We start from the raw sequence: 25390 nt of genomic DNA, 5'->3' as shown, positions 1-25390 counted from the left end.
TCCCGCCCAGTCAGGAAGCAGAGGCAGCTTTGCCCACTGATCAGCCCTGGCCTTTTTGGCTGGAAGTCCAGACTCCATTGCAGATTCACCCTCCCGGCTCTCCGTAGTTACCGGGCAACGTGCGAAGACTCCCCTGCGGGCTGGGAGGTGCGCTCTTCCGCTGGAGCGGCTGGGGGGGGGGGGGGGGTGCTGTGCGCGTGCGCGGGAGGCCTGGCGGGGCTGTGAGACCCTAGTGAGAAAGCCCTGGGAACTTTGGGGACATGTCCGGCGAGCCCGGGGGTGCTGAGGAGGAGGCATTGGGGGCGAAATGATGGCCCTGGGGCGAGGCAAGGCTGAGAGCTGCAGGACTGAGAGAAAACCCCGACTGGGAGGCCGGAGACCTGGGTGTCGGTCCGCGCTCGGCCGTCGACTCGCTGAACGACCCTGAGGCAAGTTGCTTCGCTCAGTTTTCCCCACCGTCCGGAACTGCCACCCATCCCTGGCTGGCTGGCTGGCTGGCTGGCTGGCTCTCTTATTGGATGGAGATCTCTCGTGATCTGCGCATCAGAGCCGGCGAGCGTTGGTCCCCATGCCCCCAAAATTGGCCAATAATTTTGGGCGCGGCATCCCCCCTGGGATGGCGTTGCCTGCTGGCGCTCCTAGGCCTCTGGCTGGGTCCCTAAGGCACCTCCCTCCCTGGGGGCCGTAAGTGGGGCGGGGAACCGCTCAGCGACAACCCTGATGAAAGGATCAGAGAAGAGCTCTCATACATACTATGTGCGCATTTGTATTCAAGGTATGGACCCAGTTTCTAAATTAAATGCCTATTCAGAGAGTTTAAGCTCCAGCAAGCAATTAGAACATCATACCTCGTAATGAAGCTCCTTGCCTAACGTGGGAGCATCATAAATAACTTGATTTGCAAAGGATCATCTTTATAGGAAGGCCATTTCCTCAGGTCCAGCCATAAGAAACTTCCCTAGAGGTGGGAGTGACTTAAGAACTTTGAGTCCTTGCTCCTTTGACAGAATGCTGTTTTATTTCTCTGGTATAGATAGTAACTGACCCCATTGAAGCCCCCAGCAGTGCTCCAGCCAGAACGGAGGCACTTGCAGGTGTGTAAAGCTACTCGCTTCTACGCTGCTTGATTCACTGCATGCACAGTGACAGAGGAGCCTTCCTGAGATTACTGTTACCATACCTGCCTGTCACCTTCCCAAGGTTGACTGATGTGTGTTTGTCATATGCTGTCGTGGAGGTCAAGGAGGGGAAAAAGGGAGGCAAATGCTAAGGCCCCAGAGGACACCGAGAGAGCAAGTTCCTGAGGTGCCATGAGTAAGGGGCACTGCCCTCCCTTCTAAATTAAAGTCAGCCAGATGTCCAGGCCAAGAGCCAGGAGGTATTCCTGCTCTTGGTTTTAGGAATGAATGCATCCTCTCCCCAACAAAGGTTCCAGTTTTTTACTGGCAGTCAGTTCTTAGGGAATCCAGATCATAGTCCCACAGTGGAGGGCTGACCTAATAGAGATGCTACCCTCCTTCCTTAGTCACTTGAGTCTGTGAAGTATGCCCGTCAGTTGTGTGTGGACCATCTGCCCATTACGATCTGAATTTTTGTTGTGATGCATCCATGATGTCCATTTCCCCCATGATGAAGTATGAGCCTGTCCAGCCCTCTTCCTAAGGTAGACTCGTGGAATGAAAGACCGAGTTAGTCAAAATGGCTAAGCAGCTGCAACATGCACAATATTGGTGACAACTGGCTAGGCAATGTGTTCCATTTTGAGTTTCTACCATCACAGGAACCATCACAGATATAGTATTATAAGCCCCCAGACCCAATCTGTGTGTGAGACCTAAGCAAGGTCTGAGCCTTCAGCTAAGACCACCCACCAAGGTGCCACCCATTAGCCTCACCTTTTCTTTAATTTTTTTTTTTTTTTTAAGGAGGGCGCAGCTCACACTGGCCCACGTGGGAATCGAACCGGTAACCTTAGCATCACACTCTAACCAACTGAGCTAATCGCCACCCCCATTAGCCTCACCTTATTGATAAGCTGCCCCATATCCCATTAACTTCTTTGTCAGAAACAGACCCCACCACTTAGAGTGGTGCTGCTGCCTTCTGGATTCTGAGAATCCAGCCCTCAGTCTCCTGCTGGGTCCCCTTCTTTCCATCCAGTGACATGGGTAGTAAGAGGTAGGCATTTGGCTAAAGCAGCTTGTTTATTCAGAATAAATTTACAGCTGCTTAAAAATGTTTAAAGTCAGTTTTTCTCAACAGAGGCATACCTGAATGATGAAACCAGTTTCCTTGTAAATTTTTTTTTTTTTTTTTTTTTTTTACAGGGCCAAGGCTTCAGAGACCTCAGGGACTTGTTTCAATACTCACAGAAACCTCCTACACCCTGGTGATGGCACATAGGGACTGTTTTCTTGCTCTAAGTCTGAATGACTTCCAAGAAGGAAGACAAAGGTAGAACAGTTGGATCTCTCGCTCTCCCCATAGCTTCTAATCTCAGACTTTATTAAACTCCTTTCTGAGCCCAAGGACAAAGCTTGCTTGAACAAATGATTTGAGTCATGAATGAAAAATCTTGCTCTTTCCATAATGAGAAAGAATTAAGAGATGGACAGGTAAGCAAGCATTTCTATTTGGGAAAAAGGGTGTCGGTTTGGGATGTATCATTAACAGGAATAAGACAGCATATATCAAGAGAACGTGGAGCTTTATGTTTAGGAAAATGTTTAGGAAAAACCTTCATTATAGTTCTCTTTGTTCTATTAGAAGCTGCTATTCACCTTTGGGTCAATTGCCTTTCCTGAGAGCATATTTTCTTAGTGGGTTTAGTGGGATTTGGGTTTGGATTTGCTTGGGTAGAAGGAGGATTTCAATGAGGGATTCTCCCAGAAATTTGTATTTCACCAATTTGGATTGTTTGCCGCCTGCTTTGGCCTGATTATGCTCAGGACTCTTGGACCAGTGTGATCTGTCCCTGTGTAAGCCTGGCAGCTAACCTCTTACATGGTGTCTGTGGGATTCGGTGGCTGGAACTGCAACCAAGTCTTGGCTTTGGGAGTCCAGGAAGGTTTTCTTCACTGTAATAAGACAGGTGAACTGTTTTTCCAGAGGGAAGTCTGAACTGGAGAGGTCTGAACTGGAGAGGGAAAAGGAAGGATGAAATGAATCCTGACTACACTGACTGCTGCAGGAAGTTCGTCAGCACTATGCGAATGAGTTCGGGAAACATAAAAGAAGTATAAGAGAAGGTCCTTATGCTCAAAGCAGCAGTTTGATTGGGAGAAGTAGGCCTTTGCAGAGGAACTTATGCTAGTACATACGGAAGGGCGAGAAGTGAGAGGCCGTTGTAACCCCCAGTTGGTAAATTGGGCCACCTGGAGGAGATGAAACTGATCTTGACGCAGACAGGACACAGAGAAGTTGGAGGCAGGTGTGTAGTGTCTGGAGGAAAACCACGTGACCCAAAGGATGGACATGAGAGGAACTACAGCAAGTGTGTTCATTGGATTGAATTGGGAAGTACTAGTGCTTAGGTATCATGAGGCCAGTTGTGGAAGAGTTGGCTCAGGTGTGGTGTGTTCAGGCATCCATTCTTGTGTCCCAGGCATAAAGAAAGCTGACTTTAGGGAATATTAGTTGGCAAAAATATGTAGGAGGGATTAGAGTAATCGGATGATCTAGGATTCCAGGGCCTTGACATCAGCGATGATTCCTTTATTATTTTTTTTTGATTATTTATTTTACAGAAAATAATCCATTCACAGGTTCAAATCCAAAAAGTACGGAGGATGTACATATAGTGAAAAAACTGCCTTCTACCCTTGTTCCCTAGCCACTCAGTTTTCCTGCTGGAGACAAAGTTACTACTTCCTTGGGTATAATTCTGGAAATAGTCTCTGCAGAGACAAGTATATATGTTGATGTATTTTTAAAAAATATAAATCGTACAATAGTGTATATAGTCTGCCCTTTGCTTTTTCACTTACTATATCAAAAAGATTGTTCCAGGGGCTGCCGCATGGCTCAGTTGGTTAGAGCATGAGCTCTGAACAATAAGGTCGCTGGTTTGATTCCCACATGGGCCAGTGAGCTGCGCCCTCCACAACTAGATTGAAGACAACGAGCTGCCACTGAGCTTCCAGATGGACAGCCAGTCGGCTCAGTTGGTTAGAGCGCACGCTCTTAACAACAAGGTTGCTGGTTCAATTCCCACATGGGATGGTGGGCTGTGCCCCCTGCAACTAAAGATTGAAAAACGGCAACTGGACTTGGAACTGAGCTGCGCCCTCCACAACCAGATCGAAGGACAACGACTTGGAGCTGATGGGCCATGAAGAAAATTTTTGTTGTTCCCCAATCAAAATAAATAAAATTGGAATAAAAAACCTTCTTAAAAAGGAAAGATTGTTCCATATTGTTCAGAAAACACTTTCTTATTCTTCTTTATGGCTATCTAGGATTTCTTCAAGTGGATCTACTTGCATTTGTTTAATTAGTTCATTACTGGACATTTAGGGTTTCTCTACCCTTTTGCTATTATAAACAGTGCTACTATGAATGACACAATAAACGTGTCATTTTGTACATGGTTAAGTGTATCTGTTAGATGGATCCTAGAATGCAACTGCAGGCCCAAAATAAATGTACAAAGCATGTAATTTTGTCAGGTATTGTCAAGCTGTAGAAGACGTAACAATTTACTCTTCAGTGTTCTGTAACACTTGGCACTGTAGTCAACAGTATGTTACCAGCCTTTTTGGTCTTTTATAATAAGTTAAGTGAAAAGTATTAGAGTAGTTTTATTTGACATTTCTCCTATCATGAGTAAGATTAAGTGTAAACTGTCCATATCTATGCCTGCTTTTCTACTGGGTTGGGTTTTTTCCCTCACTGATTTGGAGGAGGACTTCTTTTTTTCTTCTGTTCTTAACACATTAGAAAATGAGCTCTGTTTGGGTGATATGAGTTGCAAAAAGTTAGGTGGTTTGTTTGTTTGTTTAAGCTTTAATAGGGGGGAAAGGTTTGGCCGAGCCCTGAGTCCTGTAACAGAGCCAAGAAATCTGTATAAGATTTTTGAGATAACATGAAGTAAGCTTTTTACAGTTTTCTTAAAACCAGATTAGACAGAAAATGTCCCTTATAGTATTCCTTGTAGTAGATTTCCCAGGAGTTCATCCGTTTTTTGTGTGTGTGGTACTGGGAAAAGGTGTGACGTTTGAGCTGTTGTCTTTGGGGACTGACGTGTGCCCGGGAGATTGACTCTGGTTTCTCTTGGCAGGTTGAAAGTGTGTCTGCTGGGTCCTCTCCACCATGTGACAAGGACAACAGTGCTCTGGCTTTCAGAGGAATTCCTGTACGTATTGCCCGCACCTTAGTACCTCCCACCAGTACAAGCTTTGGTTGCATATTACTGTGTGGTGCCAGGAACCCATGACACAGGATGGCATAGACCCTGCCCTCTAGGAGCTCACACTCGGGAGAAGGGGTGTGGAGTACAAACAAGCAAAACCACCTCCATCTAATAAGATAATTGCTATAGTGAAGCAGAATATAAAGTGCAGTGGGAATACCAAAGGCACACCACAGTCTTAATTGAGTTGTGTGAATTTTTATTTGTTTACTAGTCAAGGAGGGCGTATCCTGGTCCCCACATCACCCAACTTCTACATCGTAGTTGGAGTTTTCCAGGTGCCTCTCTTTAAGATTGGCTTTATTCAACCCATCTGGGCAGACTAGATCCTTCTGGCCTCCAGTTTCAAGGACATGCAGCAGAGTGGGCGGCACCTGTTTGTGTGGGAGGGGGGCCTCGGGAGACGTGGATTCTCCCCACACACTTAGGATCACTGCCCTGCAGATCTCAGCACTGAAGAGCTACAGCGTCCTCCGAGCCCTGACGACGGAAGCTAATGGATGGGCACCAGCTGGTAAGGTCCCCTTTAGGGCCCTTGGCGCCTGGGTAGGGCCCACGTCAGAGCTCCCATGGATCTCCTTTTCATCGTTTTAATTTCTCTCACTACTTGTCCTACAGAATTTTGTAGATTTATTATTCTTCAAGGAAAGTTAGACTCAACACTGGAAGGAGTCAAAAGACCCGAGTTCTGATCTAGCCCCGCCAGCCCTAATAGTGGCTGACTGTGTGCTTTTGGGCAAAGCATATAATCTCTGTGTCTATGATGGAAATATTAAAACCTCCTTTATCCTCAAAAGGGTGTTATGATAATGAAATGAGATAGTATATGTGAAAAGTCTTTGAAAAAGCATCCTATTTTATCTGCTTTACATGGTTCTTTCCTGTACTATATTTAAAGCCCATTCTACTTGCTAACTTACTACACAGAAAGGCACATTTACCAATTCAGAAGCACCAGTTCCAAGGTCGAATATCTTTGCCTTAAATCCTAGCTCTCACCCACCAGCTACATGAGTTTGGGCAAATTACTTACTTTCCATCCCTCACTTTTCTTATCTACCATGTTTCTCCCAAAATAAGACCTAACCGGAAAATAAGCCCTAGCATGATTTTTCAGCATGATGTCCCCTCAACAGAAACCCTAATGCGTCTTTTAGAGCAAAACTTAATATAAGACCTGGTCTTATTTTTGGGGAAACACGGTGTAGAACAGGGATTGTATCAGAACCTATAGGATGAGAATTTTATAATTAATGAGAATTTTATAATTAGGATTAAATGAGATAATGTAAAGTGCTTAGCACACAATGGAAATCACTGTGAGAGCTCATTGGTATGTATTGTTATCTTTAAATTCTGCAAACTGGAAATGTAATCTCCAAAAACATGGAGCTTATTAAAAATATTCTAAGGTAGAAAAATTGGAGTTTGATGACGTTTCTTTTAATAGTATTTTGTTTTCACTGTGTGGTGAAAAACCTAACATTTATTAGAGATTTTGCCTTCAGTGTCAAAATATTTTCTCTCTCAGTACAATTGGCATTATGTGCCAGATATTTTTAATTGTACTAAACAATTGCAGTTTAGTTTCAGATTGCTGTCAGCTAATTTAAATTAGTAGGCTGATTAAGTCAGCAATGCTGTTTACTATATGAATAAATGGAAGAGAGCCTAAATAAAGGAGGCAATTGGACAAAGGAAAAAAGATAAAGAACCATACATGTGCGCTGCGTTTATTATCCTGAAGATTTCTGTTTTGCCTTCATTTTCTTTTGTTAGTCAGGGGGGGAATTAATATTCATCTCAGTATCATCTTCATATGGAGAAAGAGTCTACCTCGTTACAAAAAGAAAGGAAAGAGACACTTTTACATGGTTTGGCTGTTTGTCTCCAGTTTCTCGGCACCAGATTACAATTTCTAGTTGAGACCTGTACTTTGTGTTGACTCATCTGTTATCACAGCAAATTCCCACACCCTTACTGGTGAGGTTTCCTTCCGCTCCTTGATGACAGTCTTTGATCGAGTTGTTCCTTGGTGACGGTGTATCCCGGGGTGAAAGATTGACTGAGTTGCTTATAATGAGGACGTGAAGGGTGAAGGCGAGGGGGGAAGGGTCAGAAGCCCCTCTTCAGTGTCGTAATGAGCATTCATTGCTGCTGTCCCACTCTGCTCTTTTTGTTCAGCCACTTTGTCCCTCCTTTTCATCTCCCAGGGGTCCAGCATGCTGGAACTAAATTGTTGGTTTTTCTTCACCATCCAAAGACGTATTATGTATTCTGTTGAAGTTATCCAGCTTGGAAGCCCTGAGGCTCAATGTCCGCTGCCCCAGTCAGAGTTTGGGGCTGGCAAGATTGAATTTCCCAGAGATCCAGACATTGCAGACCCTGGGCCCATCTCATCTGCTATATCACTACTCACCGCGATGCTGGACCCAAGCCCACGACTGTGTCCATAATATTAGCTAATATGTACTAAGCACTTACCCTTTGGGCCACATACACTCCTAAGAAGTCAAAGAGTTACATCATCCTCACAATAGTCCCATGAGTGATTACAGATGGGTAAGTCACTTGCCCAAGAAAAGACAGCTAGTAAGCGGTGGAGGTGAAACGTTCACAAGCAATTTGTCTCTAGAGTGTGCTCTCAGCAATTATCCTCTACTGCTTCCCAGCAGCTTTCTCGTCCTCATTATCCACTAGTGTTTTGAGTTTTGGGTAGAATTTTATTTAACTTCCAAGTGCACTTTCAAAACAGTTTGTTGTCATGTGATGTCCTCAACCCAGAGTACGAGGCAGAGAGGAACTGTCCTAAACTACTTTTACCACTGAGGCTGGAGAAATCATGATTTTTGATATCTAACTGATGTCCCTCCATCCTGCCTTCTATTTGTTGATGTCCTCCATAGCAAATGTGACAAGCCAGTGACAGGACACACCACTAGCAATTTGGGCTACCGTGTTTTATTGTGCTTTCATTCATTTATCAAGCGTTCGTGGCGCACCTGTCATATATCAAGCGCTGTGCTAGGTTCGGGAGAGCCCCGCCCTCAGGTAGCCCCCAGTACAGTGGGAAAGACAGTCACAGCACTGTGATGAGGCATCCAGGTGAGGCAAAGATCAGAGGTAACTGAAGGATGGGAAGGAGCTGCACCAGAAGGGGTTGGAACTGAAGGCAAGAGTACCTGGGGTGCTGCCTGTCAGCAGAGGGCAAGGTCTGCCAGGGCACCGAAGTGGGAAGTGTAACGACACCTCAGGTACTTCTCTGTGCCCCAATACAGAGCGAGAGAGGTAAGAAGAGTCCAGATGGCGAAGGCACTTAGACACTGCTGAACAGCTGGGTTTTATCTTGGGAGTTATGGAGAATCTCTGGAGGGGTTTGAACAGGATGGGTAACGTCATATTTGCCTTGTTGAAAGCTCATCCTGACAGCCATGTGAGGAGGGTATCTGAGGGCAGGAAGACCCACGGCCAGCAGATACAGCAGGGGGCTGACAGTGACCCAGGCATACCTACATCTCAGAGGGTCTCCTTTTCTCACTATTGCAGTTGTGAGCACAGAGGTGCTCAGAGCCCAAGAAGAATGGGAAGCCGTGGACAACATCCAGCCAGAGACAGGTAACGGCAAGAATGGCACGATCTCCATACAACTGGCTGTTAGTAAAGGCACCGTCCACTTGTGCGGCTACGGGTTCTATGACTCTGGGATTAGGAGGCAGAATTCCTGAGTGGTTTTATTTTAGCTGTGTGACATAGAATAAAATCTCTTCTCCAGCTCCAAAGAGATGACATTCTGGAGGAAATGGGAATGAATGCCGCAGGGAAAGGGCTGCTTCTCCCCAGTCCTAAGAGAAGACCGGGAGGACGTTGGTCGGCGTCAGCTTCTGTAGGGCGATGAGTTCAGGCAGAAGGATGGAGGCAGGAAGCGAGGGCCCCTACATACGGTCACTCAGTACAAGGAAGTCCCTGCAGATGGGGCTGAGGCCGTCTGCGGGAAGGCTCTGAGGGCTTCACATCCCTAAAATGCCTCACATCCCTGTCTGAGAGCTACAGGAAAACAGAAGCAAGACCTGTTTCTCGCCTGAGCCCCGCTCGAGCTCCTGGAGAGATGTTACAGTAGATTCTACCAGCCATCACCTGTATTGCTAACTAATAAGTTAATTCCCTGCGGACTGTAGCAAAGGATGGAGAGGGGGTCATTCATACACTCGTACAGGGTGAGAAGGGGCAAGCAGAATTAGGAAAGGCCCTTAAGCAAACCCGTGGCACGCTCTTCCATGGGGACCTACTCCAGGCAGTGCCTTGGTCTCTCACAGATGAGAGGAGTGTAGGGAGCTCCCAGGGGGCAGATCTGTCCCTGCTCACTGCAGAGGTCGGCCTAGCAAGCTTCTGAACATCCCTGTCTGAAAAGGGGGTTGGCCCAGCCCGTGATGCCAGCCCCTTGCAAGAGGATTGGTTGTAGCTTTGGGTGTCTGATATTTACAGCTGGAGGCCAGTTCTGGGCTTGGAGGTGACAACTGGGCAGCCCCCAGGAAGTGTTTGCTCACACAGTGAGTACTGTTACAAATCGTGGGGTGTCTTTCCTTTCCTTTTACCACAGGGAGCCAGGCCAGCTCAGACCAGCCTGCACAGCTAATCTCCTTCAGTGAGGCCCTGCAGCATTTCCAGACTGCGGACCTCTCCTCCTTCAAGGTATGACAGTAGGGAGGTTTGGGATCTCCAGCAAAGCACCTTCTTCCCAGGAACCAGGTTTCTGTCCCACCAGGGCAGGGTACTGGGCAAGCACGATGGAAGCTTCCAGTTGAGGGCCCTATCTCACCTAAAAATCTTGGGGCACAGAGTCATGGGGAGCTAAAGACCCATGCTTCCCGCAGGGCCCCGGTGGCCTTTCTGGGACTGTGCCCTGCAACTCTTGTGGCCCTGTCTTTAGAGCTGCATGTTGCTGCTCCCCGCTCTTCCGTTTTAGGGAGAGGGAGGTCTGGAATCAAATGCTAGGGAGTTCCCTGGGGAAGCAAGGCAGCCTGCCCAGGGAGCAAAGTAATTCGTGCCTAATCTAGGAAAAACTTCCACTCCCTTCTGGGAATTTAAAAAATGGGTGGGATTTGAAAAAGAATATTGAGGAGAATACAAGCTAGCAAGCTTTCTGGGGCATCTTCAGTGACCAGTAGTAAGTTTAGAGGAGTGTGATTTCATATCTCCTACCTAAAACCTGGCTCGAGACAGGCTGAAAAGACAGGAATCAGGTTGCCAGAAGCTACACAAATCAGCATATTCCCTAAGACCTGTAGCATTGGCCCTGAGCAATGAGCAGTCCGTATGACCGGTTTAGGAAGTGCTGGTTGTGTTATGGACAGAATGCTCTAGCTACCCGGCAGGTACCTCGTTCCAGGAGAGTCTCCATTAAACGCCCATCCCCCCTGGCTGTGTCATCCTGGAAGCTGAGAGCTCTGCTAGACTTTATAAATTATGTCCTTTGCGGAAAGAGACAGAGACAGACACACAGGCTATGTAGAAGCAGCCCTGCTCAGAAACCTGGCCTGACCACAAGGGGGCGTCCCCACAGCCAGCCATCTCTAGCCTCCTTGGCAGTCAGTGGAATAGCTAGGTCTGGAAAAGCCCGTAAGACCAAATGTAGACAACTGATTGATAATGCCTAAGCTTGGTGACGTCTCTTTATTTACAAAGAATCTGAGAGCTGGAAGAGCCTGTCTCCAGAGATTCCGCAGACGCTTCACAGCTTCTGCCCCTTTCCCCGGCCCAGAGACCAGCCACTTCATTGGGAGAACTACTGCTTTCTGCTAGAACGGTCCCTGTACTGAGCCTGCTGATAAGTTCATTAAAGTAGGTGAACCCGGCACTCTGCCCAATACCTGCATCTCTCTCCCCAGAAAAGAATCCAGCCAACAATTCGAAGGACCGGGCTGGCTGCCCTCCGGCACTGCCTCTTCGGGCCTCCAAAGCTCCACCAGGGCCTCCGTGAAGAAAGGGACCTGGTCCTGACCATTGCTCAGTGTGAGTGCTTGGGCGCTGCCAGCACATGCGGGCAGGCTGAGAGCACTGTGTGTCCACCCTGTTACTACAACTAACGCAAGGGTCTTGCATTTATCATGTTGGGGTGGGGAGCAGGAGCTAAGGGGTAAAAGTATAGGAGAACAGGGCGTCTTGAGTGCAGTCTGGATCTACCTTGACTATACCATTCTTTGCGAAGTACTCGGTGCTTCCCTGAGGGGCAGTCCCACAGAGAGCATGGGTGTGTTTTGGGACAGGTGGCCTGGATAGCCGAGACCCAGTGCATGGCCGAGTCCTCCAGACCATCTACAGGAAGCTGACTGGCTCCAAGTTTGACTGTGCTCTGCATGGAGATCACTGGGAAGATCTGGGCTTTCAGGGTAAGAGAGGAATGGTCTGTCTTCTTTTCCTGGACCCCCGATTCCAGTGTTACAGCAAGAGCCCAGACAGTGCTCTTCCTGTCATGGCAGCACCATGATGCAGGATAGCTGAGGGGAAGCATTCCAGGAAGAGGGGAGAGCAAATGCAAAGTCCCTGAGGTGAAGCATGCTTACTTCTGAGAAATGCGGTGGCTCAAGTGGAGAAGAGTGTGACAGGAGAAGAGTTCGCCTATGGCCTGCAGACCATTGTAAAACATGCACACATGTACTCTGAGTGAGGTGGAAAGCATGGGTGTGATAGGATTTGGAATCTAGTTATTTCTTTTTCCTCTTTTCCATTAAGATGGATGAAAATTTTATTTTGTAACTTTATTTTCTGAGTAAAACAAAATGATTTCACCTGGTTTGGGATTGTGCTACTCTTTTTTCAAAATCATATCAAATTATATTGGTATAGAATAGGAAAATAATCTTAATTTAGAAAGGAAACTTTATATACCCATAATTGATAGTTTGTTGGTATTGACATGTTTAAGCCCCTTTACCCTCTGCATCTATAATATAATTTCTCTTAAATATTTCCTCTATATACCTTGAAAATCACATGAGTATTAGAATGTTTCTTTCAACCATTAAGCAATTTAAAAATCTCAAGAGGAGAAGCAAAGTCTGTTGTATTTACCCATGTGTTAACTCTTTCCACTGTTCTGTCTGTCTTTCTGATATTCCAACATTCCTTCTTTTATCACTTCCTTTCTGTTTCAAGAACTTCCTGTAGCCATTTTCTAAGGTAGGTCTGCTGGCAATAGATTCTCTTTGATTTTTTTATCTGAGAATGTCTCGATTTCCCCTTTACTCTTATAGGGTAATTTCCCTGGATATACTATTCTAGGTTGACAGTGCTTTTCGTTCAGCACTTGAAAAATGTGCTACTTCCTTTTGGCCTCCATGGTGTCTGATGAGACCAGCTGCCATCATTTGAATTATTTCTCCCTGACAGTTAAGGAGTTGTTTTTCTCTCTCTGCTTTTAACACGTTGCATACGGATCACGAGAATCATCACGAGGGATTTAAACCCCGCCGTATGCAACGTGTTAATTAAGATTTTTTTATTTTCAGTCTTTAGTTTTCAGGAGTTTGACTATGATATGTCTTAGTGTGGATTTCTTAGGGCTTATTCCATTTGGGGTTTGCTCAACTTCTTGAATCTATAGGTTATATCTTTTGCCAAATTTGGTAAATTTTCACCCATTATTACTTGGAGTACTTTTTTCAGCCTCACACTTTCTCCTCTCTTGTAGGACTCTGATGACACAAATGCTAAATCTCCAAGGCATTGTTTATTTTGTTTTGCTTTTCTCTCTGTTGTTCAGATTGAGTCATTTATTTTGTTCTATCTTCACTGTGGGGGCAGAGCCCCAGAAAGTAGTTTACAGGCTCTCGGCCTCACGTGGAGGAGTGCTGGCTCGGGTAGTAGATGGCCGTCAGCTATGGCTGATTGGTCGTCAGCTGTAGCCAGTTAGCCAATTAGCCGCTAATATAACTGCTGCGGCTACGAAGGAGAGTAGAGGGAGGAGGAGGAGAGAGAAAGAATGGGGGCTAGCAAGAAGATGGCGGCTGGGCTGGCAAGTGTGGATGGCGGTTTGCGGACAGTGTGGATCCAGCCTCCATTGAGAGTATAGTGCCGCCAGCGAGAATATAGTGGTATGACTCCCCCATCTATGGCTCCGTGGGTGTTCCTTTTTGGCCTCACCATATCCTGCGTTCTTGTGTGGGGAGCGGGAGCAGAGACCCCACAGGCCACCCTGTATGATGCCCCGCATGACAAATGGCGCAGCGAGCAGGGTCTCCCGCACGACATTCACCTTCACTAATTCTTTCCTGTTATCTCTATTCTGCTGTTGAGCCCATCCAGTGAGTTTTTAATTTTAATTATTATGTTTTTCAGTTCTAAAGTTTCCATTTGGTTCTTTGTAGCTGACATTTCTTTACTAAGATTTTCTGTTTTTTCATTTTTTTCGAAGTATGTTAGTAATGGCTTATCAAAGGCATTTTTATGACAGCTGCTATCACAGTTTTTTATTGTTGCTACAACAAATTACCACAAGTTTAGTGGCTATAACAACACAATTTGATTATCTTCTAGTTCTGTCATTCAGAAGTCTGAACCAGGTCTCACTGGGGGTAAGGTCAGAGTGGCAGCAGGGCTGCATTTTTTTTTTTTTTTTTTTTTTTTGGCACTCTCGGAGAAAATCCATTTCCTCGCCTTTTTCACCTCCTGCCTGCCTTTCTTCTCCTTTATAACATCTCTCTGAGCCTGATACTGTTCTCATATCTCTTTTTCTAACACTGTGTTTCTGCCTCCCTCTTTCACTTTTTACATTGCACCCACCCAGATAATCCAGGATTATTTTCCTGTCCACTGATTAGCAACCTTAATTCTGCCTGCAATCTTAATTCCCCTTGGGCATACGAAGTTAGGTATTCTCAGGTTCTGGAAATTAGGATGAGAACATCTTTGGAGGGGCCATTATTTTGCCTACAACAGCTGTTTTAAAATCCTTATCATAATTTCAGCCTCTGTGTTATCTGTGTTGCTGTCTGTTGATTGCCTTTCCTCATTCAAATTGAGATTTTCCCAGTTCTTGGTGTGACAAATTATTTTTTTGTTGTGTCTGTGTCCTGGACGGTTTGGGTATTAGGTAATGACACTCTGGATCTTCTTTAAATCTGCAATTTTAGGAGTCCTCTTTGACCCTGAACCAGTAGGGGAAGGGGAGATGTCACCTCATTACTACCAGGTGGGGATAGAAATGCAGGTACCCCACTTGGCCTCTGCTAATCCCACTGGCAGCAAGGGGTAGGGATACCTCATTACTATTCCCATGTAGCCTCCACTGACACCCCCAGAGGGGTGGGGGGCTCCTTAGCACTGGAATGGGATAAATATCCCAGCTCCCACTTTTCTGACTGCCCTGGAGGAGCTAAGTGCTGCCTTGTTACAGGGAGCGGAAGCCTAGGCTCTCCACTTGGCCTATAACCGAGTCGTTGAAGCTCAGGGGAGCAGGGACTTCAATTAAATATTGCTCCCCGTCACCCTCAATTTCCTCATGGTTTCTGTTACAGGAGCGAATCCAGCCACAGACCTAAGAGGAGCAGGCTTCCTTGCCCTCCTGCATCTGCTCTACCTGGTGATGGACTCAAAAACCTTGCTGATGGCCCAGGAGATTCTCCGCCTGTCTCGTCACCACATCCAGGTGGGGCTTTGGTGGGAAGCCAGCAGAGAGGGCTGTGGAGCTAGGAGCTGGACACAGGGCTCTTCTGAGCAGCCATGTGGGCCTCACAGGTGGATAGAGTTAATTGTGGAGGCAAACTAGGGATGCTCTCCCGTCAGCGCTGGACTCTGAGCTCTACTCAATAGCGTGTGTCGCAAACATTGCTTCACTTCCTCAGAGCCTTGCTTTTCTCATCTATAGAATGGAAGTCATGGAAACTTCGGCTGGATAGTTGGAGGCATTAAATGAGATAATGTACAAAAGCACTAGGTACAACTGTGCTGTTAGTATTTCATCTCACTGCCCTCCGTGAGGAAACCTTTGATCCTGAAGGAGGAGAGGTAGCTGTCACGTGCCCCAGAGGAGAAGGTGACACATGGATTTACTGACAGGCCAGAAGTGGCTTCTGTAGCCCTCGGTCTCTGTCCAGGCCTGCTCTCTGGGGTTGGGTTTGATGGTTTTCCCAGGCAGTAAAAGGTGGTAGTCCCTCCATTTTAGAAAAAAAAATTGACCTGTTTCATCTATCCAAGATTCATGGGACCTGGAATGCATTCGCTAAACAAATATTTATTCAGCATTCCCTGTGCTAGTTCTTGTTCTTGGTGCTTGAGATACATCAGTGAGCAAAACAGACGAAGATCCTTCTAGCAGAGAAGACAAGACAGTAAGCATAATACATAAATAAGTTGTAGGATGTGTTAGGAGGTGATCAGTGCTAAGGAAAAAGAACAAGTGGGAAAAGGTTAGGAAAATGTGGGGAGGGGATTACAGTATCTTATGGAGTGGTCAAAGTAGCAGTCATGAGAGGGAGAGACTTAAACGAAGCCTTGAAGAGGTGAGGATGTAGGCAAGCTGGTATCGGGGGAGAGCACTCCACGCAGAGGCAGCAGCTGCAGCCCAGGTGCCAAGGAGGGAGTGTGTCTGGCATGTAAAGGAATAGCAGGGGAGCCAGCGGCAGCAGGAGGAGGCTGGGAGGGCAGTGGGAAAGGAGGTTGTAGGGTAGTAGAGACCAGATGGCCCCGTGCCTGGTGGGCTGTGGTAAGGACCTTTGATTTGAACTCCGAGTACAATGAGGGTTTTCAGGAGCCTGGAAATATGATCCAACTTGAAATTTTTAAATGGATCCTACCTGCTGCCAGGTTGCGAATAGTCTAGGGCTTTATAATCAAGTTAGAGATGATGGTGGTTTGGAGCAGGGTATTTTCAGAGGAGGTGGTGTGAAGCGGTCTGATGCTGGATGTAGGATCTCGAGCATACGGGCTTCAGCGAGTAGAGCCAGCGTGTTTTTCTGATGGATTGGACATGGGTGTAAGGAAAAGGGAGGAGTCTATGATGATTTGTAGTGTGAGCAACTGGAAAGATAGAGTGGCCTTCAACAGAAATGGAAAGGAAAGAGCAGGTTGGAGGGTCCGGTTTGCCATATAAACTTCAGGTTGTGGTTATGCATGTTTGGTGAGAACGCCCCAGAAGCGATGTGCCTGCTCCGGGCCTCATGTCGGGAGCACATGTCAACGTGCCTTACTACCGGGGGGCCTCGCCCTGATCTCACTCTTCAGGTGATGTCTGCCTGGTGACTCCACTGTAAAGTTACTGTTTCTCCCTTTGTAATTAATAACTGTCTTGAGGAAGATACTTGGAGACTACGCAAATATCCCGTTTCTCCTCAAACTTCATTCTAATGGTGATTTTCGATTTCCCTCATTCTTCCTACATTTATTAATTCTACAAGAATTAATAAATTTTGTAAGAAAGAGTTATCTGTGCCCTTCTATTTTTTCAGTTACTTTTTATATCAGTGTGGACTCGTGGATATTTGTTTTATTCTATGAGTTATAACCCAACACTACCACTATTTATTTTGTGGATCAAATTATTCCATCTTTGGCCATTTTAGGAGTTCCTTCAGGGTGTCCTCTGTGCCCTCTCACCGTACCCTATCCTTTTTGAGAACTTTTTTTACTTTCTGGACACCAAAAGACGATCTAGGCTCATCTTGTGTTTTCCCTGTGTGATTCCCAGCCCTGGAATCAACCACTTCTCCGAGGAGCTCTTGTTCCCTTAATTGGGGAATGATATTTAGAAACCAAGAGCTGAGCTCTGGGTGTTCTCACTGTGTTAAGATCTCACTGCTTCCAGGCCCTCTCAGTGGACAGAGCTTGTAATATATGTGTGTCATTGGTTCACCCCCGACTCTGGTAGGAGAGGTCCTCAGTAGCCGTCACACAGGACAGGACGGCGTCGGTTGCAGTGATGCCACCTCAGGGAGAGAAGCCCGAGAACGAGTGGCTGAAGGTCAGACCTGCAGCATTTTAATCAGATCATTTTATATTAGAGTTGGGCAGGCTGAGCTGCAAACGTAAGACTTGAGTAGCAGTGTTGTCGGCCATATTACATCCTTACTTCGCAGGACCTCAGTATCTTCCTTTGTGACATGCGAACATAATTCCAACCGTAGAATTACTCTACGTTGGAGGTAAGCCCATGAGGCATTCAGTGAGTGTTAGTTATCAAAGTAACTTTTGATTTCCATGAGTAAAAATACATTCTATACATTTTATGTATAATACACACATAAAGACATCCGATGTTTTTTAAATCAGTTGAGTACATATCTGTGTGTGTGCTGTGTGCTCATGTACACGCTTGCACACACACAATGACACACAGAACCATCAGTACAGTAGATCCCTTTTGAATCCAAAACTTCTTAAATACAACATAATCATACAGTTCCAGCCACCTGGGCAGTTATTGCTAATGTTTACTGAATATCTCTGTATCTTTTTGGGAAAAACAGTCATTAAATCTTAAGGCTTCACGTATACCTGTCTATTCCAGGAAACACTGGAGGAGGCAAGAGTGGCACTTTATGAGTATCTGGTCTTGAGATATATCAGATCCCCACAAGTTGAGAATGTGGGCCTATTCTGTGGGGAGATAATATTCAGGGAGGTAATGTCTGGGTGAGGTCTGAGAACTGTACCTGTTGGCTTACGAGACACTGCAGTCTCTGGCAGCAACACTGCTGTGTTATAACACACTCCGAGAGGCTGAGGAGTATCTAGCACTCTGTGGTCTGGCCCTCATTTTAGAGGTGGGGAAATGGAGACGCAGAGTGAGGAAATGGCTTGCCTGAGGTCCCGCAGCTAATGATTTCCTGTAAATCATCTCTGATGTCAGTTTCTCCCTTCTTGTGATTTATGAAGACTCTTCTAAGACCTTCCTGCAGAAATATGGAGGCCAAGGGAGAGGGTTATTGCCAACTCAGAATCCCTCATTTCAAGGACAGGCTCAAATGAGGCGGTACAGACCACACAGATGTCTGAGGGAGGAGTGTCCCAGGCAGAGGGAACAGCAGGACGAGAGAGGAAGTACTGGGAACTTGAGCTTCACGGACCCAGACTGACCACTTTGACCAATCTGTCTCTTATCCCTTCACCTGCTGGGGATTTATATTTACTCCACAATATGCCTGTCAGAAAATATGAAGGAAGATAGAGGGTTGGTGTAGGCGCCAGGAAGCTAGATGCTAGTTCCATTTGCAGTATTATTACTTAGCTGTGAATTAAGGCAAGTCTCGGAACCTCTCTGGGCCTCAGTTTGCTCTTTTATGACATCAGGGGTTTGGCCTAAATAATTCTAATATCCCTTCCAGCTTTATTTTATAATTCCTTGAACTGTGAGTAATTCCAAGGTTTTAAAATAAAACGTGAACTCAAGTGCTTATAAATCTTGAACACACAGAATTTTCTAGGAGGCATGTATGAGCTACAGCTGGAAGATACAGCCCTGCCAGGAGCTGTTTCTCTCTTAAGGGGAGAGCTAAAGTTTCAGGTACATCCTGCTCAAGGGGAATTGGCCAAAAATGACACATTCTGCGGGGGACCCCAGGCCCCCCATGAGTCCAAGCAATGTGGAAGTGCTTAGCCCACACTGTCCTGACCTGAGGAGTGCGGCAGCACAGACACGGAGAGATGCAGGCCACATCGGGCTGACCGCTGGCAGGCCAGGAAGTGACTTACAGTCATATTTACTCACACGCAACAATTTGTATAGTCCTCCATGCAATTTCCATCCATTATTTCATTTCATCAACATGACATCCTGCAAAGAGATAGGGCAGAGGTGATCCTTACTGGTCTCCTTTTTACAGTGAAAGAATATGGGGATCTGAGAGGTAGAGTGTTTCTGCACAAAGCTGGGTCACTAACTAGTAAGTGGTGAAGCCTGGGACCCACGTCTGACAGCTAGCTAGCGGCGGGCTCCTTACCGCTGTGGTTCCCAGTGAGCAATGCTCAGTCACAGGCGGGGTATGGATGCCCAGCACCCACCCAGAACTACTGGATTGGATTCTCTGGAGGTGGAGTCATGTCAGCAGCAACGGCCAAAGATGATCTGGTCTTCCCGCTTCAGTCTTTAGTATTGAAGCCCAAATGTGAGGCATGAAGAGAAATGAAAATTTAAATGGAAACTTAAAAATATCCAGGTCTGATTTCCTCTGCTTTGAGTCAGTTCCCTTCACACAGCCTCAGTGTAGTCTTTTAGCTCAAAGGAATGCTGTGCATGTCCAAGGGAACTGCTGAGGGAAAGGAGACATTGAGATCTGAATTCCAGTTGTTCATTGCTTTTTAATAAGTGGGCTTTATAAGAATGTTCCCAAGAGAGAATGAACACTAGGTTTAAATCCTGTTAATTACACTGCTACCATAGTCTTGTTCCCATATTTATTTTTAGACTGAAAAAAAATCAAGGCAGGTTCTTTTGTAGTTCATACGCATGATGGTTGGCTGTTCACACTCTTGTGTGAGATGTGCCTCCCTCACACCTTGTTACACATCAGCACATTACTCATCTGACATAAAAAAATAAAAATAAAAATCAAGGGAATGGGCAATATCATGCAGGTATATATGATAATAGTCAATATGTGAAGATACGACTACATTGCTGCTGACCTCAGCCACACACGTTGAGGCAAAGATAATAATTATGAACGTTCGTTAACACCTCCTTAGACTGGTGCTGTGCTTAATATTTTGCACATGTCATCTAAATTACTCCTCAGAGCAGCTCTGTGAGGTAGGTTGTGGGATAATAGAAAATGTAAACTGTAAATAATAAAATCTATCTCCTAGAGTTTTGTAGTGATTAGTGTCTTGACTCTACCCAGCACGGCACTGTGTTAGGGTCCCCAGGAACCCCCAAGTTCTATGATTCCCTGGGAGGACTCCCAGGACTTGGCATATCGTCATACTCACAGCTATGGGTTAGTACAGCCAAAGCAAAATCTGCAAAGGGAAGTGCATGGGACAAAATCCATAGGAAACCAGGTGCAAGCTTCCAGGAGTCCTCTTGCAGTGGAGTCACACGGGACACACTTAATTCTCCCAGCATCGAATTGTGCAACACATGAAATGGTGCGAAGCCGGGGGTGGGGGGTGGTGTCATCAGAGATTCAGTACCTAAGGTTTTTATTGGGGCTGGTCATGCAGACCCCATCTGTCTAGCTTGTACCAAAATTCCAGAAGCACAGAGGGAAAGCAGGTGTTCAGCATGAGCTATCCTATTTGCACAGGAGTTTCTGCACAGTGAGTCATCCTGAGGGGTTGGTGAGAATCTCCCAAAATCCAAGTTCCCAGATGCTAGCCAAAGGCTAACCCCGTAAGCAGGCCTTTCTAAGGACAGCAGCCTTCGGCCTGCTGGGCTAACTCTTCTGCACGGCACTCAACGTTTATTTCCTTTTTGATTTTGAGATATAAGAAAGTTGAGTCTCATGGAGTTTGGGTGGCCTTCCTAAGAACACACAGCTAGCAGGTAGCAAGGCCAAGAGCTGGAATCCATGTGTCACAGAAGACCGTGAGAAAAATCTTTGTGGAGCCGGAAGACCCTCTGTAGTTCAGTCTCAGTGCTGTCAAATAGAACCTTCTGCAATGACGGAATATTCTAGATCCACACTGTCCACTACGGTAGCTACTAAGCACATGTGGCTACTGAGCACTTGAAATATTGCTAGGACGACTAAGGCGTTGAATTTTCAAATGCGTTTACTTCTCAACGCATTTAGTAGGTCCCTGTGGCCAGTTGCTACCATACTGAACAGCACAGTTCTAGCGCAATGGAGTTTTCTTCTGGGGGACGCAGATGGGATACACAGGCTTTGACTCTTGTTCTAAACTAAGGAATGCACTGATCTGTGTGTCCCTGTCAGTGACTGTCCTGTGTATATGCAACAGTGGAAATTAACATGTAACACTTGCAAATTCCCTGAAAAGAAAAAAACCCTTTTCATTTGCTTGGGTTTTTTTTTGTTGTTGTTGTTATTAAGTAGGAAGGAATTAGCCCCTCCAAAAATAAAGCTTTGAAGCGGACCCTTCCCCCCCTTCCCAGGGGATTCTGATGCCCATCCTGGAGAACTGCCCCAGCTGGACTCCAAGCCGCCCCCTCTCAGGAGTTTGGCCTTCATGGCCAGTTCTCAGGCCTCTGTGTTAATGAGATGGGCTGTGCCATCTAGTCAAGGCTGACTTTCTGCCTACTTGCACCTTCTCTATCTGCTTTTGGACGAGGTGCTTATGAGCGATCAAATAACCAGAGGCCTAGAGAAGGAGAGAAGAGATTTTAAGAACCTGTAGAGTTAGTTAGCTAGCTGGGCCTCACTCCTCTTGTGATCATCCTAACCCCAGGAGGTGATGTGGTCCATCGGTGGCACATGAGTGGGTCTGGTGAAGGCCAAAGAGAGCTAATGGGCAGGATGTTGAAGAGGCAAGAAAAGTAGCACAGGCGTTATGCACACCAGCTTGGAAATGAATTAACCTCAGTTGGAATCCTGTCTCCACTGCCTTAGGAAAGTTATTTAAGGTCACTGAGCCTCGGTGTTCCCATCTGTAAGATGGGAAGATCATTATGGAAATGAAGTATAAGCATCCATAATACCAGCTGCTGTCTCTGGGCTATGACTGCTGTTACTGCCTGCCGGCCAAGCTAGGCTGTAGACAGGAAACACAGAAGGCAAGACCTGGGTTGCCACTGACTCGGTGCCACTTCCATTCCAGCAATTCCCATTCTGTTTGATGTCCGTGAATATCACCCGCATTGCAATCCAGGCCTTAAGGGAGGAGTGTCTGTCCAGGTGAGTCCCTGCACTGCTCTCCCCTCGCCGGTTGATGAGAGGGGCCCAGCAGAGCCTGGTTCCCTCCTACCCCTGCCTCATTCTCCCCCGCGTTCTTCCTCACCAGCTGGCTCCTGGGGGGCCTGTGCAAAGTCCCCATGCACCAGTCTGCCAGCCTATCTCCTCCCCAACCCTGACCTCAGATGTGAAGGCTGCCTGGGGAGGTGGGGGAGCACCCAAGTGTCAGCCTTTGCCCCCACTGAGGTCACCTCCCTGTCCTGCAGGGAGTGTAATCGGCAGCAGAAGGTGATCCCGGTGGTAAACAGCTTCTATGCAGCCACGTTCTTCCACCTCGCGCACGTCTGGAGGACTCAGCAGAAGACCATCTCAGACTCAGGCTTTGTCCTAAAAGGTATGCTCTTTTGTCTGGGGAAGCCTAGCTCTTGAACCCCGTGTCCCCAGGCTCAGGGACCCAAGCATGGTTGCTAGACTGGTTTTGGCTGCAGTTCCCTTCCAGCCCACTCTCTGGAGCCAGCTGCTTCTCCTTCCTCTGCCACCACTCCTCCCTTTCTGGCCTTATACCTATGGTGATATTTTCTGAATCAAAAGCTGGGTCCAGCAGCTGGACTGACTATTCCAAGTTGCAGTTGTCCTGGGCAAGGTGAAGTATGTGGTCGTTGTGGCTCTGTCTGGCTCCTTGACCTCCGTCTGGTGAGCTCCCCATCTTGGAAGTCTCCTTCACCTTCTCTTCAAAGGATCTGGGTTGGGGGTACTCCCTCGAGCTGCCAGGCCCTGGCTGGTGTGCAGTCCGCCGCGCCTCCAGCCCCGTTCCCCACTGCTCTGTTCCAGACTTGGAGGTGCTGGCCAAGAAGAGCCCTAAGCGGCTGCTCAAGACCCTGGAGAGCTACTTGGCCGGAGTTTCAAAGGGACAGGCCTCCTTGTTGGGAGCACAGAAGTGCTGTGGGCCACAAGCCCCCCACTCCAAGGAGCTCACTTTCACAGGCGTGTGTGACCTGCTTCCACACTCATCCGAAGGCACATGGCTGATCTGATCACCCAGACGCTGACCAATAGAAAGACTTAAGCCTGCTGGGCTGCAGGGGCTTTCGGAGGGTGCGTGGCCGGCCATGTCAGCATCACCGTGGCCGAGCCCAGCCCCTTCCATCTCAGCAGAAGGGATGGAGGAAGCTCCTGGGCCTGCTTGGCGAAGCCTCGTCCTCATGCGACGTGAGGTGCACTGAGACTTGACCCGCTCCCCACAGACCTGCCTCCAGAACGAGGCCTTTGCTGTAATCCTGGTGGGGCTACAGCTTACCGACGTGGGTTCCAGGTCACCTCATGAGTGAATGGATCGTCAGGTGGGAGGAGCCCCATCTGGATGTCCCATGTGTCCCCACATGGAAGGACATTCCACGTAGAGGTACCAGAGTTCTGACTCCTGGGCAGCAGGCCTTTCAGTCCCCTGGTGGCCATAGGGCGGACCAGACAGGGAAATGTAGTAGTTAGAATGTGAAGAGAGAATGTGGCAGTGGCAGTGGCAGCAGCCCCGGGAGTTGGGGGCAGCATGAACCAAAGCAAGCTGCCTGGGCTGCAGCTGGGCCTGCCTTACTCTGCTCCCCCCACCAGGCCAGTATCAGGGCCCTCCAGGGTTCCTGGCCTTGCACGTACCCCCCGTCTCCTGTCCCCATCCCTCCTCCCTGCTGTTTAGGATGCAGAACAGGGCCTTGGAGCCTTAGGGTCTCCATTGCTGCCCATCCTACCTGCCCACCAGCTCTGCTTCCCCTGTGGAGGCTGTGTAGGTCCCATCAGGGATGGTTTTCCAACCTGGCTGAGGGAAGGAGGAAATTCATACACCAGCAGTTTTTGAATAAAAGAATTGTTCTGGGTTAAGGGTTCCGAGTGTTTTCCTCCAAGACAAGCCTTGCACCTCCTGGGTCCCTGTTGTTCCAGGGCCCAGGTAGAGCCAGGGATGCCAGGTAAAGGCACTGGCCACGGGCTCCAGGAGAGAAGGGTGCTCTGCCCTGGCCGAACTCCCACTGAGTTCACGTGATGGCCACCCTGCACTTGCAGGCCCAGACCCCTTACACCCTCTAACCAGTGGGGCTGGTGACCCTGGCTTTTGTTAAGATTGACTGGTGTGAGGTATCCACACGGGAATTTTCCTACATTTGTTTCTGGGGAAGCTGGCTCTCTTGCTTCATTCGCAAAAGGGCCTCCAGGCCAGGATACCCTGAGCTGAGGAGTGGGGAGCAGGCGAGAGCCCCACTATACTGCTCTCCTGTCTTCTGCCGGCCCTCAAGTAGAGCCATGGAAGACTTGTCTAGCCCTTGCGGGCTTCTCCAAGTCTGACCCTCTAGAGGGAGGGCCCATCACAGAGGTGGGGGTGACATACAGACACCCAAGCCTGGAAGGGAACTCCCCACTGCTGTCAGCAGGATGCTTCAAGGTTGAGGCTGCTAATAGACCCTACAATTTGCCTCGTCCTCTTTGCCCAACCTGAACTAATCCTTTGTCCCCCTCACTTCCTCCTGTCCGGATGCTTAGCTGACCAGCAGAGACGGCAGGCAGCTTACTGGGCCTGGTGGAGTTGGAATGCAGAAAGGCTGCAGCTCAGCCTCCACTGTGGAGCAGCTGGTTCGGTGGTTCCTTTTCTGCAGATTTCCTTTTGCTTGCGGATACCGAAGGCTAACTCAGCAGACCTGACCATGAATGCTCAGCCTGCAGCACAGCCAGGAGCCGGTCCATGTGGGCCTCCAGCTGGAGGGGAGGCCACCGGCCTCTGCAGGGGCCCTTTCTTCCCGAGTCACTCCCTGTGTAATGGTCTCCAGACAACAGTGTTCAGTTTCAGACCTTGGGACATTAGCCATTAACAGCCCAGGGATTAACTTGCAAGGTTCTGTTCATGGACTGTTGAGGAGGATCTAAACCCTCTAGAAGTAGATGCAAAAATCTTCACCTGCATTATTTTGGGTGGGAAAGGCCTTTCATGGGAGACTTAAAATGCTTCATTACCCTAAAAATGTCAGAACCACTGCAGATTTGGTGCAGCCCTTTATCCTTTTTAAAAGTCATCCCTGGCACGTGCTATGTTGGCCGTCGGGGTGGGGGGTGACTGGCCATCTCTGCAGAGAGAAAGATGGGGGATATACAGGGAGCTGATTTTTCTGTGCTTCTTGGCACAAAATCAGCAAGATACACTTGATCAGAATTTCTT

The 25390-nt window shown here is 47.5% G+C and overlaps 1 protein-coding gene and 1 non-coding gene across 11 annotated transcripts; both read left to right on the top strand.

Annotated features, from left to right (window-relative positions):
• Positions 1-11: 11 nt before the first annotated feature.
• On the top strand, positions 12-24066 carry ELMOD3 (ELMO domain containing 3). Of its 10 annotated transcripts, none has more exons than XM_019714535.3 (13): positions 12-147; positions 1034-1094; positions 2328-2615; positions 5279-5353; positions 5855-5924; positions 8957-9073; positions 10008-10099; positions 11296-11419; positions 11674-11796; positions 14923-15053; positions 22121-22197; positions 22461-22588; positions 23026-24066. In XM_019714535.3, the coding sequence occupies exons 3-13, from the start codon at positions 2562-2564 to the stop codon at positions 23226-23228; spliced, it is 1194 nt and encodes a 397-aa protein (XP_019570094.3). In that variant the 5' UTR covers positions 12-147; positions 1034-1094; positions 2328-2561; the 3' UTR covers positions 23229-24066. The 10 variants fall into 10 exon arrangements, with proteins under 10 accessions (XP_019570094.3, XP_074188365.2, XP_074188363.2 ...); XM_074332264.2 differs by having other exon boundaries at positions 5839-5924; XM_088796067.1 differs by lacking the exon at positions 12-147 and adding an exon at positions 182-428 and having other exon boundaries at positions 8957-9025.
• On the top strand, positions 19827-19929 carry LOC141571998 (small nucleolar RNA U13). The gene has a single exon (XR_012497031.1). It is a non-coding gene; the product is annotated as a small nucleolar RNA U13 (small nucleolar RNA).
• Positions 24067-25390: the final 1324 nt, after the last annotated feature.

Source organism: Rhinolophus sinicus, chromosome 2, assembly GCF_057876585.1.
Source record: "Rhinolophus sinicus isolate RSI-liver-muscle chromosome 2, RSI-T2T, whole genome shotgun sequence".
NCBI lineage: Eukaryota > Metazoa > Chordata > Mammalia > Chiroptera > Rhinolophidae > Rhinolophus > Rhinolophus sinicus.
The sequence above is the reverse complement of the archived record's forward strand: the minus strand, read 5'-3'. Positions and strand labels throughout refer to the sequence as shown.

Excerpts from the sequence above, each read along its gene's own strand:
- ELMOD3 (XM_074332259.2), top strand. The coding sequence starts at position 721 with ATGAAAGGATCAGAGAAGAGCTCTCATACATACTATGTGCGCATTTGT. Across the intron at positions 776-2,327 it reads TGTGCGCATTTGTATTCAAG|GGCCAAGGCTTCAGAGACCT; the intron begins GTATGGACCCAG and ends TTTTTTTTACAG. Across the intron at positions 9,074-10,007 it reads ACAACTGGCTGTTAGTAAAG|GGAGCCAGGCCAGCTCAGAC; the intron begins GCACCGTCCACT and ends CTTTTACCACAG.